We start from the raw sequence: 14968 nt of genomic DNA on the forward strand, positions 1-14968 counted from the left end.
GGGTGACTACAAAATGGGCATGGAGGATCTCTTTGGGGTGATGAAAATGTTCCAAACTGGATTGTGGTGATGGTGGCACAATTCTGTAAATTTGCTGAAAATTATTGAATTATGTACTTCACACAAGTGAGATTAATGGTATGTAAAGAACTTTCCAAAAGGATGTTAAAAATCCACCTGAAAGGATGTAGAAATCATCTGATTTCATTAACATACTTTCAACTTTTAACATACTTTTAACTTGTATGTCATATATTTGCAAAGACCAGCACTGACTGGCAGCACTCAATAAATATTTGTGAATTTATAAATGAATGGGAGGATGAGTCAGGACAGATTAAGGTAGACAGAATGTCAGCCCATCTAAAATCATTTCCTTTATGGATTACTCTGAGAAACCACACTAACCTAAGACCACACTAGGTATCAATTCCTCTTTGCACCCCATATGTTTCTATAATCTGATTTCTTTGCCTCTGTTAATTCAATTCATTGATTTCTGCAACACTTCTATCTGAAGTAATTAGAACTTCTTAGTTATCATACTTGGTATTTTACATTAAAAAATGTTGGGGAACAGAATAATTTGAAGGACTCTGATGACTAATAGCTGTAATTATACATCTGGCTATGAGTCCCTCTGTGGTGTTAAAGCTGTCTTACTCCCATGCTAAAAAAAAATCCTGTGAAACTTGGATTTCCTTACAACTTCCTCCTCACCTGATGTCAGCAATTTCATACCTCTGGAAATTCAACATTCACAAATCACCAGAGTACTTGCTGCTGTTCTTATTTCTTTTTTTGATCTTACATTGCTTTGATCAACAAGTATGCAGATACTTGTGTTCACTATCTTGATGTTAAATTTTAATTCCAATGCCAAATGCAGTCAATTGGTAGTGTTGGGAGTGATTCTGAAGTCAAGCTCAGGTTCTGTGCAAAGCATGAAGAATTAACACTGTCACAGACACTGATGGTGTGTACTCCTATAAAAATTCCTTTTGTAGAGGCTCAGTTCTGAAAATGCAAAGTTTCTCACTTCACAAATCCAGAATTCTCTGTGTGAAAGGCTCCACTTCTAATGTGAAAGTTGTCATGGACCCCTTATTGAACTGGCAATCCATCCCAATTTCTTGCCCACAATATAATTTTATCTTTTTCCTCTAGTTTAATCACAGACTATTAGAGCTCAGGAAGAGAAAGAAGAGAGAGGGAACAAAATGGAAATCTACACTTATTGAACAGTTTCTATATGCCAGGCACTGTATGAAGTACTTTATATATACACTTGATCTCATGTAATTCTCATTAGAACCTTATGAAATAAACATTATCATCTGCACTAATGACAAGCTAAGATTCAAAGAAGTTAAATTACATGCCAGGACGAAGAGCTAGGAAATGGTAATTTGAATCCAGGTCTATTTTACTCTCTGTGTGATAAAACTTACATTGTACAACCCTTGTATTTTATTCATAAAATATTAACTTCTATAGATGGTTTGTGGTTGACTAAAAGTCACAGGGCTGCCTTATAGCAACACAAAAAAATTGAACTTAGAGTTTCTATTTCTGATTCTAGTTTTCTTAGGCATTTGTCCCTCTTGTGTAACCAATTAATGACTTTGAATCTAACATGAAAAATTTCCCCTGAAGATCCTGATTCTATTTCTCGGTATAAAGTGGTGTTATGCAAACTAAAAAGCCAAACCAAATCAAACCAGTGAAACATACTGAGCTTGAAAAAGCAAGACCCTCCAGTCGGCAGTTTTAAGTTTAAGTACATTCGGCTTCTTCTCGTAGTCTATGGCCTTGGATGCCAGCGCATGATGCACACTCACGGCGTTTTTCAAATCCTCTTCAGACAGGGCCTTTTCAGGTTTATATTCATCCTACAGATGGATAGATGGATACAAAGAAAGCTAAGACAAGATCATATTCATATTTCATCTTCTTTTTTTATGATAAGAAAAAAAACCCTAAAACTAAAAGAAAAACAAATTAGAAAATCCATGAAGGCATGGAAAAAGTGAAATGGTGTAAAAACAACTCTTTGCTACTTCAGGTACCCATCAAGAGAATTTTACTGATGGTGAAAACCTTGCCATTGTGTTCTTAGCTTTAAAGATACTATATTTTCTTCCTACTTTTTTTTGAGTCTAATATTATCAAAAGAAAAATCAAAAGTAAAATAAAATGATTCCTCCAACGGTTCTTTGAAAGAAAAGAGGGAAAATCAGTTTAATAATCAGGAGAAGGCTTAACCCTATTATAGATATAAAAAGGAAAGTGCCATATGAAGATGCAATTTTATATTTGGGCACGAATTATACACTACAGAATTTATAAAGGTTTTCTGTATGGCTTCCCTCCAAACTAACAATAGAAAATCCCAACTAGTAGAATAACAAGACTTTAAAGCAAATTTGATTATTAATATCATATTTTTATGTCTATAGTTTTTCCAGGTCCAATAGAATAACAAAAGGACCTCAAAATTAATTAAATACAGTAGACACTGCAAAAATGTTTTAGGATATGTTTTCTAGTGTTTAAGGTCTCGTCTTCCCTCTTCCCATATATTGTCAGACATGATGCTAAAAAAACTTGCACTTCTATAAAGAAAACACACAAGAACATACAGCCCTCTCACCTAATTAGTAGCAAATCCTTAAGGAAGATATTGCCTATTCTCTTATCACAGCCTGGTTTTACATTTCCAAAAAAACAATTACACGTTCTCATTCCTCCTACTTCCTTCCCCCATCCCTGCCACAAATCAAGCAATTCAAATGTACTATTGCTATTAATTAAAACTGAGTCAGAAATAAACAGCAGCTGTTTGTCCTTAATGATCAGTCAGTGACAGTGATGAGAGACAAAGGTAAGGGAAACCTCAAATACACAGTAAATACCAATTGGAGTATAAAGATTACCCAGATTTATAATATTAAATGATGAAATTTCTTTTCTTTTTAGCTTATGAATACTTTATTTTATGATTTTTAAAATATAATTTATTGTCAAGTTAGCCAGTGTATACAGTGTATACAGAGTGTTCTTGGCTTTGGGAGTAGATTCTATTTTAAGATTGCAACAAGTGTATTTTATTAAGCTTCAGAGATTAAGAACTCCTGTTGACAATGGACAGTTATCTACAGAAGTATGATGAAGAAAGAAAAAATAAAAAGAAATCTTAAGTTAAATACAATATATTTACATATATCTATTCTATAATTCCCATTAACGCAGAAAGCTGTAATCTAGTTATGTTTTGGGGTCCTGTCTTTTCTAAATGAGATTTTTCTTTTTAGCATTCCAAAGATTCACAAATTTCCTCAGGGAGGTATCAACTAGAGGAAGAGGTCCCCATCAGCCTTAGGATCATGCTTACAATAGAACCCTGCATAGCTGACCATCCACTCGATTTAACTTACACTTAAGTCCAGATAGGAATCTGAAGTAGATAAATAATGGGGAGTGGGGATAAAAGACCACGAACAAAATGATCTTCAGAGAATTTATACGCTACCTCCATTTCCATACATACTGATCTCTAACACTTGATATTGGAGTATGCACAGAGATCAGCTTAGAAATTTCTATGAACCTTTTTTGATATTCTAGGTCCATGACTTGGCCTAGAATTATCTTAATCCCTTCTCACTAGTTTCTTTTTGATTTAATTTCTTGTTTGAATTTAAGATGATTACTTAGTCCTTTTGTTTTTCCTATTACTTTTTTAATTAAGAAAGAATTTAAGGCTATAATTTTTCTTCTGAGTACAGGTTACACGTAGTTTGAGAATGAAGAGTACTTTTTCATTGTTCTCTAGATAGTTTGCAGTTTTATTTTTTGATCTCTTCTTTGATCTTAGTCATGTCAAAGAGTATGTTTCTTGAGTTTAAAGTTACCTAAGGTTTTAGTTATTTATCATTATATATCTCTAATTTTATTGGCTTGTGACCAGAGATTTTACAGCAGTCTGTAAAACCCATTTTATTTCTTCAAAATTTGTTAAGGGTAATTTGTTAAGGTTTTCAAACCACATTTGACCTTTGTTAATGTTCCATGGACACACAGAAAAAAAAATTATTCTCTGAGGGATGAGTATGCATTAAGAGATAAGTTTATTGATTCAATCCCTCTATATTCCTACACCATTTTTTCTAAATGTTCATCCCATTGAGACAAATATACTGACCTCTCTCTTTCACTATATTGTATTTTAAATTCTATTTGCATTTCTAATAGTTCTTGTTCACATTTTAGTTGCTATGTTGTTTGATGTATTTAGGTTTATGATTGTTATCTTCCTTAAATGATGGGCTATTTATTATTTTAAAATGTTCTTTATCTAGTAGTGCTTAGTTACATAAGATAGAAACTTAAAATGCTCTCTCCCATAAAAATGTTCTATTTCTCTAATAGTCAACATCAACAAGGTAAGATTTTAAAAATCATTTCGCTTCCCTCTCTCCTTCTCATTAATCCTAAACTTTGCTGAAATACTTTATTATGTTTGTTCTGCAATATTATTAAAATTACTTGATATTATGCATTTTCTATTTTAAAAAACCTTACTTTGTACTTATATTACACATTCACTGAGTCTCTCCTTATTCTTTTAGATCTAATTGCTCACTTACTTTCTATCTTTCCTCTATCTTAAAGTGTTTTCTCATCCCTTGGTTATTTTCTCTCCTTTTGAGTATTTTTCTCAGGTGAATGATCTACTGTAGTCTTTATTAAAAAATATCTTTCGGGGCGCCTGGGTGGCGCAGTCAGTTAAGCGTCCGACTTCAGCCAGGTCGCGATCTCGCGGTCCGTGAGTTCGAGCCCCGCGTCGGGCTCTGGGCTGATGGCTCAGAGCCTGGAGCCTGTTTCCGATTCCGTGTCTCCCTCTCTCTCTGCCCCTCCCCCGTTCATGCTCTGTCTCTCTCTGTCCCAAAAATAAATAAAAGTTGAAAAAAAATATCTTTCACTTTCTTTGACAGGTATAGAACTCTTGGTTGCAGTCCCCTTCCACTCAGTATCTGTAGATGCTATTCTACTGTCATCTACCTTCCAGTTTTACAAAAGTCCAAAGCTAGTCTGATTCTTTTTTTTTTTTCCATTTTACTGTATTTTCTGTTAGGAATCTTATACAGGTTTCTTTTTATCTTTAGAATTTAGGAATTTTTGGTAGGCTATGCCTTAATATTCTCATGTACCCAGTTTCAAATGAAAGAATTCCTACCCCAATATGATTATTCACTTGGGCTGCAAACTGCTGCTAGAAATACTCAACCCAGTTGTACAGATGTGTGACAGCACACACATTTCTGGTCTCTAGCTATTGCTGCACTTAGTGCCAACAGACAATTTTTTTTTTTAATAAATTTTTTTTAATTTTTAATTTATTTTGAGAGAGAGATAGCATGAGTGAGGGAGAGGCAGAAAGAGGGAGAGAGAGAGAGTCCCAAGTAGGCTCTATGCTGTCAGCAAGGAACCTGATACAGGGCTCGAACTCACAAACCGCAAGTTCATGACTGAGCTGAAATCAAGAGTCAGATGCTTAACTGACTGAGCAACCCAGGTGCCCCCAGACAATTCTTTCACACATCCATGATAGTCTCTGTTGCATTCTGCCAAATGTTCGCCATTCTCTTCAACACCCCAAGTCATTAAAACTGTGGCTAAGAGCATAGTTGCCTAGAGTTAGAACTGTCTAGGTTCAAATGACTAGTTCTAATATAATACTTAATGTTTTTGTGACCTTAGGTTAATTAAAGTCATTAAGCTTCACTTTCTAAGCTTGAGAAGCAGTGATAATACTTCCCTCATAAAGTAGTAGGATGAAGTTAAATGAGATACTGTTTGTTAAACTTTTAATGTTCACAGCATATAGTAACCACTCAAATTCTAGCTGGTATAATTTTTTTGTTTTTTTAAATGTTTTATTAATTTTTGAGGGGGAAAGGGGCAGAGGGAGAGGGGGACAGAGGATCTAAAGCAGGCTCTGTGCTGACAGCAGTGAGACTGATGTGGGGCTTGAACTCACAAACCGTGAGATCATGACCTGAGCCAAAGTCAGATGCTCAACCAACTAAGCCACCCAGGTGCCCCTGGCTGGTATAATTCCTAATAATTTCTTAGTAACAGGGTTGGCCTTATATAAGGTCAAACTTGTAAATATAAAACTTTCTGCTTACTACTCCATAAAAAACAATATTTGGTGACCATTTTTATCTCCTTTCTTTCTGAAACAGAAGAATCCTGTGTTCTCAGATCATCCTCCACATACCTTTCTTAGGAGCTTATTTCATGGATCATTATTTTTCTTCTATATTTTTAATCGTTCTCTATCTACTGGCTTCTTCCTCAAAGCCTATAAATATATTCAAAGTCTCTCTTATCATTGTAAGATAATTGTTTCTTCTAAATACTGCTTTCTTCTCTGGTATCACCTCTTTTCTTTTATGTATGATAAGTTAGCTGTTTCTATGTATTAATTTCCAGTTTATCCTTTAACCCACTGCAATTTGGAATCCATTTCTACATTTTACTAAAACCGCTCTGGCAAAGGTCATCAATGACCACCTAATTGAAAATTTCGAGAAATTATTGTTAGTTCTTACCATATGGCACCCAAGGAATTCAACAAAATTCTTGAAATTCTTCCTTTGCTTATGTTACAATACACTCCTTGTTTCTCTCCTACCTCTCTGAGCAGTGTTTTGTTATCTCGTCTTTCAACTATCCTCCAGATGTCAGTTCTGCCACTGTCTTTCATCTTTTCTCATTCCATAAATACCACATGGGATGATTACAACTGCTCTTATCAGTTAAACTCCCACCTATATCATGATGTCTAACAAAGTGCTGTAGGTTGAATGAGAAACATAAGACCAATTGATAGCTATTAATGAATGACTTCAACCGTGAAACCTGGAGCAATGAAATATTCTTTTTTTTTTTTTTTTAAATTTTTTTTTTAACGTTTTTATTTATTTTTGGGACAGAGAGAGACAGAGCATGAACGAGGGAGGGGCAGAGAGAGAGGGAGACACAGAATCGGAAACAGGCTCCAGGCTCTGAGCCATCAGCCCAGAGCCTGACGCGGGGCTCGAACTCCCGGACCGCGAGATCATGACCTGGCTGAAGTCGGATGCTTAACCGACTGCGCCACCCAGGCGCCCCAAGGAGCAATTAAATATTCTTAGAAAATATTGTCTGTGCGGATATTTTATTTATTTATTTTTTAAATGTTTACTTATTTTGAGAAAGAGAGTGCAAGCATATGCAAATGGGGGAGGGGCAGAGACAGAGAGGGAGAGAGAGCATCCCACGCAGGCTCCATGCTCTCAGCACAGAGCCTGATGCAGGGCTCAATACCATGCACCATGAGATCATGACCTGAGTTGAAATCAAGAATCGAACACTTAACCGACTGAGGCACCCAGGCACCCCTGCTGATATTTTCCTTTAAAACCAAGCCTGAAGGATGACATCCTTAGACTGCTATAAAAGTGCAAGAAATTTTAAAATGCAACATTTATTATAGTCCTACATAAAAGCTAACAGTAATCATCAATGTAGGACAACTGTACCATTGTGGCTGAACAGGACTCTATTCCAGGGCAGTTTCTAAACTCTGAGATACACTGCCAGTTTACCTTACATTGGAAGTAAAATATTGCACAGGACAGAAATGGAAGGCAAGATCCATAGTGAGGATGGAACTGAAGTCTAGGAATCTTAAGTCTTACAAACTTCTGTTTTTCTAGTTGGTACTAATATCACTTTACTATGAAAAAAAAAATAAGGAAAAATAGGAGAGGATCAAGATAATGGAGTAGGAAGATCCTGAGCTCACCCCTTCCATGAACATACCAAAAGCTACAACTATATATAGAACTACTATCTCTGAGAAGAAACTGAAGAAAAGCAGAACAGATCATTTACAACTAAGGATATAAAGAAAACAAACAAAATGTCCACAAAGAGTTCGGTAGGAGGGGTGGAGATGCTGTCTAGTTAGGAACCATACCTTTGGTTCAGTGACCCACAGAGAAAGGGATTTCAGAATCAAAGAGGGCCCTCCCTGAGGAAGGAGGGTTCCAAGCCACACATTGAGCTCCATAGCCCAGGGGATCTGTACTGGAAAGATAATCACCCATAATGTCTGTTTTGAAAATCATTTGGAGTTTAGGTCTGGGATAGCCAGAAGAAAGTAGGAAGCTGTTACTTTAAAAGGTGCACACACAACTCACTTGCTCCAAATCCTAGCACATAGTCAGCAGTTTTAAAAGTACCTGGGTTAAACTGAGGAGATCTATTAACTAATTTTAGCATGTGTGAGAGAGGCAGGGATCTGTCAGAGGAACATTCTCTAGGAATGGAAGGGCTGGCAAGAACCATTTCTGACACTCTCCATCTACTATGCTAACACCATTCACCCAGTGCTAACATTCACCTGTGGACTTGCACTGCCAAACTGCCTCCCCCAGCCTAGCACTCCTCCTAGGTGGCTCCCTGCCCCACCAAACATGCTGGTGGCCTCACCAGCACCAGTGAGCCACACCCCCAACCCAGGGACACTGCACACCAGAGCATCTACAACAGTCATAGCTTAGCTCACATCCAGCTGTACCAGAGAGCTGTCCTGCCCATCAACACTCCTACAGCAGTCATAGCCACGCCTCTAAGCTAGCTGTGCTGGGGCCAACCCAGCACACCAGCATGCTTGCAGCAGTCACAGCCAGGATGCCTAGTCAGATGGGCTGGGGGTCAACCCCATTTGCCAGCATGCCCATAGCAGTCATAGCAAAGCCTCATAGACAGCCATGCTGAGTCCTGTATAACAGTGAGTCTGTGCCAGTCATGACTCAGCCATAAGAGGAGTGTTCACACTGCCAACACAAGGGCTTGGATGACCAAGATTTGCACTATTGGACCCCATAGGACACCTTCTGCATAAGACTACTCCTTCAAAACTTGGAGATGTAACTGATCTATGCAAGATACAGAAACAAACAAAGTTATACAAAATTAAGAGACAGAGGAATATATTCCAAATGAAAGAGCAAGACAAAACCCAAGAAAAAGAACTAAATGAATCAGAGATAAACAATCTAACAGATAACGAGTCTAAAGTGATGGTCATAAAGATGCTCACTGAAATTAGGAAAAGAATGGATAAACACAGTAAGAACTTCAACAAAGAGAAAATATAAAAAACCAATCAGAGCTGAAGAATACAATAACTAAAATGAAAAATACACTAGAAGGAATCAACAGCAGCAGATTAAATGAAGCAGAAAAATGGATCAATGATTTGGAATACAGGTAACAGAAATCATGTAACTGAAACAGTCACAAGAAAAATGAACTTTAAGAAAAGGATAATTTAAAGGACCCATGAAACAACATCTAATATACTAAGATTCATATTAAAAGGGTCTCAGAAGGAGAAGTGAAAAAGGAACAGCAACACTATTTGAAGAAATAATAGGTGAAAATTACCTTAATCTGGAGAATGAAACAGATATCCAAGTCCAGGAAGCAGAGAACCTCAAAAAAGATGAACCCAAAAAGGCCCATTCCAATACACATAATAAAGTGTCAACAGGTAAAGAGAGAACCTTAAAAGCAGTAAAATAAAAACAACCAGTTATATTCAAGAGAACCCCATACAATGACCAGCAGGTTTTTCAGGAGTAACGTTATAGTCCAGAGGGGAGTGGCACAATATATTCAAAGTATTGAAAGGAAAAACTTACAACCAAGACTCTTTCATCTGGCAAGGTTATCACTCAGAATAGGAGACAGAAGTAAGGTGTTTCCCAGAAAAGCAAAAGCTAAAAAAGTTGATCAATATCAAACTAGTCTTACAAGAATTATTAAAGGGATTTCTTTAGCAGAAAAGAAAAGGACATAACTAGAAAAAATAAGAAGGAAACAATCTTACTGCTAAAGATCAATATAGTAAAGGTAGTGGATCAAATATTAACATAGCTAGTATGAAGGTTAAAAGACAAAAGTAGGAAAATCATCTAGACCTAAAACAGTCTAGGGATAAAAAATAATAAGATGTAAAATATGACATCAAAAATATAAAATGTGTTGGGGGGGATGGGAGGATGTAGTGCTTTTCCACTGCACTGGAACTTCAGCCATCTGCAACTTAGAATAGTTTGCTATATATAGAATGCTATTTATGAACCTTATGGTAACCACAAACCAAAAACCTGTAATAAATACAAAAAATAAATAAATAAATAAATAAAGAGAAAGGAATACAAACACCAAGAAAAATCACAAAATCCAACAGACAATGGCCAGAGAAAGGAACAGAGAAGAACTACAAAAACAAACAGAAAACAACAAACAAAATGACAATAAGTACATATTTATCAATAATTACTTTACATGTAAATGGACTAAATGCTCCAATAAAAAAGACACAGGGTGGCTGAATGGATTAAAAAACAAGATACTAATCCAACTGCCTAGGATGCCTGAGGGCAGGAAGAGGGCAGGGAGAGCAGTGCCATTGGGTTGGCTGCCCTGAGGTGGGAGCTAGGCTCCCTGGGCTTGGCACCAGGGTTGGACTTGGTAGGGACTGTTTGGGATACCACTGGGGCTTGCTTGTAAGGTTGCTTTAGGGATGAAATTATAAGAAAAAAACTGAGAAACAACAACAACAAGAAACACTTACAGGCTAAAGAAAATAGAGAAGAAAAAAATAACTGGAAGCAAATGTGTTGTGAAAACACAACAATTCAAAACAATTGTATGCAACAAAGAAGTTCTAATACAAAAGTTTACAGTGATGTAGGTCCACTTCAAAAAACAAGAAAAGTCTCAAATGAATAATCTAACATTATACCTGAAGGAACTAGAAAAAGAAGAACAAAACCCATAGGTCATAGAAGGAAGGAAATAATAAAGGTCAATGTGGAAATAAATGAAATAGAAAGTAAAAAAAGAAAAAAAAAACAATAGAAAAGATCAATGAAACTAAAGGCAGTTCTCTGAAAAGAAATACTAAGTTGAAAAACTCTGAGCCAGACTCATGAAGAGAAAAAACAGCCCAAATCAATAAAATCAGAAATGAGAGAAGTTGTAACTTATACCACAGAAACACAAAGGATTGTAACAGACTACTATGAAAAATTACGTGCGAATAAAGGGGACAACCTAGGAGAAATGGATAAATTCCTAGAAACATACAATATTTCAAGACTGAATCAAGAAGAAACAGAAAATGTGAACAGACCAATTACTAGTAATAGCATTGAACCAGTAATAGAAAAATTCACCTCAAACAAAACTTTAGGACCAGATGGCTTCAGAGGTAAATTCTATAAAACATTTAAGAAGAGTTAATAACTATCCTCGAACTGTTCCAAAAAACTGAAGAATAAAGAGCACTTTGAAAGTTTTACTTTTATGAGGTCAACATAACCTAAAAACAAAACAAAAGACAACACAGAAAGAGACAATTACAGGCCAATATGTCTGATGAACATAGATGCAAATACCCTCAACAAAATAGTAGTAAACTGAATTCAGCAATACATTAAAAGGAACATACATAGGGGCGCCTGGGTGGCGCAGTCGGTTAAGCGTCCGACTTCAGCCAGGTCACGATCTCGCGGTCCGGGAGTTCGAGCCCCGCGTCGGGCTCTGGGCTGATGGCTCAGAGCCTGGAGCCTGTTTCCGATTCTGTGTCTCCCTCTCTCTCTCTGCCCCTCCCCCGTTCATGCTCTGTCTCTCTCTGTCCCAAAAATAAAAATAATCGTTGAAGAAAAAAAAAAAATTTTAAAAAAGGAACATACATAATGATCAAAAGGGATTTATTCCAGGATTGCAAGGATCTTTCAGTCTTAGCAAATTAATCATCATGATACAACATATTAATAAAAAGAGGATAAAAATCATACTATCATCTCAATAGATGCAGAGAAAGCATTGATACAATTCAATATCTGTTTATGATAAAAACTCTCAACAAACTGGTATAGAGGGTATAGAGGGCACATACCTCGACATAATAAAGTCCATATATGAAAAACCTATAGCTAATTTCAGAGTCAATGATAAAAAACTAAAAGCTTTTCCTCAAAAATCAGAAACAGGGATGCTCACTCCTGTCACTTTCATTCAATATAATATCAGGAGACCTAGGAGACCCAGTCATGGTAATAAGGAAAAAAAAAAAAAAAGAACATCCAAATTGGTAAAGAAGAGGTAAATGTCTCCATTTGCAGATGACATGATAGTATATATAGAAAATCCTAAACACTCAACCAAAAACTATTAGAACTAGAATAAATTTGAGGGAGGAGTTAAGATAGTGGATAAATGGGACCCTGGGCATTTCTTGTCCTTCAAACACAGCTGGATAGAGGTCAGATCACTTGGGACACCCAGGAAAAAGATCTGAAGACTGGCAGAAGGATCTCCACCATAGGATGGAGACAGTGTGGCAGGTGTGAGGTGTATGGAACAGAACTTGGGGAGAGAAAAACAGAGCATGCTGTGGAGCGGGAGAAAGATAGAGGGGTTTAGAGAGTGCGGTATTGGGTTTGCACAAGAGGACAATCTCTCTGGATCATGGGGGAGTGAGAGGTACTAAGTGCAGTAAGTTTTTGTTTTTGTTTTTTGCAAACAGCATTTGGAGCACAAACTCTGGAGGTTTAGGAAGTATATGATTTTCTCCTAAGCAGAGCTGTGGCATGTGCTTCTGAGGAGGAGAGAGCTGGCCTGGGAGTGCAGAACATGGTATAAGGATCTCCAGGGCTTCCACTGATGGGGGACAAAGGTGCACACACAGGACAGAAAACTTGGTTGCTGCTTTTCACTGTGCTACACCATAGATTCTGAGTATTGTGCAGGTGGAGGACTGTTTTTCTGGGACAAAGGACATCAGACACAATGTGGAGAAATTCTATTCTGGAGAAGGGGGGTGAATCCACACAGTGCTGGGTCCTCTAGACTTTGAGTTTTGAAACCCAGCGACACACCAAATAAAAAATACAGGAGAGCTGTGGCACAAGACACACTGACTATCCTCACTATTCTGTAAGGGCTTCCTGAACAGTGGGGCTGTAAGATCCCATCCACAGACTAGAGAGTGGGTAGTGCCATTTTCCCTCTCAATACCAACATGGTGGGACTTCAAGAACAGAGTGGCCCTCAGTGGAGGTGGGACCCATTTACATCAAACCTCACCCCTCTGTGCCTGCAACTGCTTATTTACTAGGGCAGAACTAACTTAGAATGAGTAGAGAAGGCCACTCCTCTAGAACACCAGCACAGCAGCACCCTGAATGCACCAGTGTACTGAAAATAGAGTGCTTCAGAACATCTTCTGGTGGAAATAGGACCAAGGCTTATTTTTTTCTTCTTCCTTTTTTTCCTATTGGAATCAGGGTTATAGTTGTTTGTTTGTTTTTTCATTTCCTTCTCTTTTTTGGATCAGTCTTTTTTTCTTCTTTTCGTTTTCTTCCTTTCTTTCCTGTTGGGTTGTTTTGTTTTGTTTGTCTTGAGAATTATAGCTTTTTGATTACTTGTTTTTTTTCATTCTTTTTCTCTTTTTTTTTGAATTAGGCTTGTTTTTTCTTCTTTTTCTTCAAGCTTATTTTGACAAACAAATCAAAGCACACCTGGTTAAAGGTCCAAATGCTCCACACTGCAAGCAAGGAGGAGCTCTAGAGGACTTATCAATGGGAAAGAGCAGCCAAAATGCAACAGCAGAGTGCACACAGCATACACCAGAAATACTTCTGTTTCTTCCCTGGACAGTATATGATCCTTTTTGATTATAGCAGTACTCCCCGGTATAGGAAATATAACAAGATTTCAAAACATTTAAAACACAGAAATGTAGCCAAAATGACAAGGCAGAGGAATCCTCCTCAAAGGAAAAGTCAAGAAGAAATCACAGCCAGGGTCTTGATGAAAAGACATATAAGGAATATATCTGAACAATTTAGAACAACAGTCATAAGACTATGACCTGAGCTTGAAAAAAGCATAGAAGACACAGGAAAACCCTACTACAGGGATCAAAGACCTAAAAATTAGTCAGGCTGAAATAAAAAATGCTACAACTGAGATGAAAAACTGACTGAATATAGTCACAACAAGGATTGAAGAATCAGAGGACAGAATAGGTGATATAGAAGATGAAATTATGGAAAATAATGAAGCTGAAGAGGCAAAAAACAAAACAAAACAAAACAAAACAAAACCACCATTAGATCACAGAGACTTAGGGAACTCAGCGATTCTGTCAAACAACAATCTGTATCATATGCCTCCCAGAAGAAAAGAGCAAGAAAAGGGGATAGAAAGTTTATTTGAACAATTATAGCTGAGAACTTCCCTAACCTGGAGAAGGAAACAGAAATTCAAGGCTAAGAGACACAGAGAACTCTCCTAAAATTGACAAAAACAGGTCAACACCACTACGTATCATACTGAGACTTGCAAAACACAGATATAAAGAGAATTCTGAAAGCAGCTAGGGCCAAAGTGTCTTTAACCTACAAGGGTAGACACATGAGGTTAGCAGCAGACTTGTCCACTGAAACTTGGCAGGTCAGAAGGGAATGGCAGGAAATATTCAATACACTGAATAGGAAAAATATGCAGCCAAGAATTTTTCATTCAGCAAAGCTCTCATTCAGAATAGAAGGAAACATAAAGAGTTTCCCAGAAAAACAAAAACTAAAGGAGTTTATGAACACAAAAACCAGCATTGTAAGAAATTTTAAGGGGGAGTCCTTGAGTGGAGACTAGAAAGGACCAGAGAACATTATGAGAAACACCAACACTACAGATAAAACAATGGCTCTAAATTCATCTTTCAATAATCACTGTGAATGTAAATGGATTAAATACTCCCATTGAAAGACATAGGGTATCAAAGATGGCAGAACAGCATGGAAGTCTTTTTTCCATCTTGCTTCCATGA

General features: G+C 37.0%; 1 protein-coding gene across 18 annotated transcripts in view; it reads right to left on the reverse strand.

Moving 5' to 3' along the window:
• Positions 1–14968, reverse strand: part of PSD3 (pleckstrin and Sec7 domain containing 3) — an 810275-nt gene that overhangs the window by 71934 nt on the left and 723373 nt on the right. For all 18 annotated transcript variants that reach the window (XM_086703516.1, XM_086703515.1, XM_086703517.1 and 15 more), the window contains one exon: positions 1735–1892. In XM_086703516.1, coding sequence (XP_086559642.1) covers positions 1735–1892 — 158 coding nt within the window. The remainder of the gene's footprint in view (positions 1–1734; positions 1893–14968) is intronic.

This window comes from Puma concolor, chromosome B1, assembly GCF_028749965.1.
Source record: "Puma concolor isolate L17-30 chromosome B1, mPumCon1.1.hap2, whole genome shotgun sequence".
Taxonomy (NCBI): domain Eukaryota; kingdom Metazoa; phylum Chordata; class Mammalia; order Carnivora; family Felidae; genus Puma; species Puma concolor.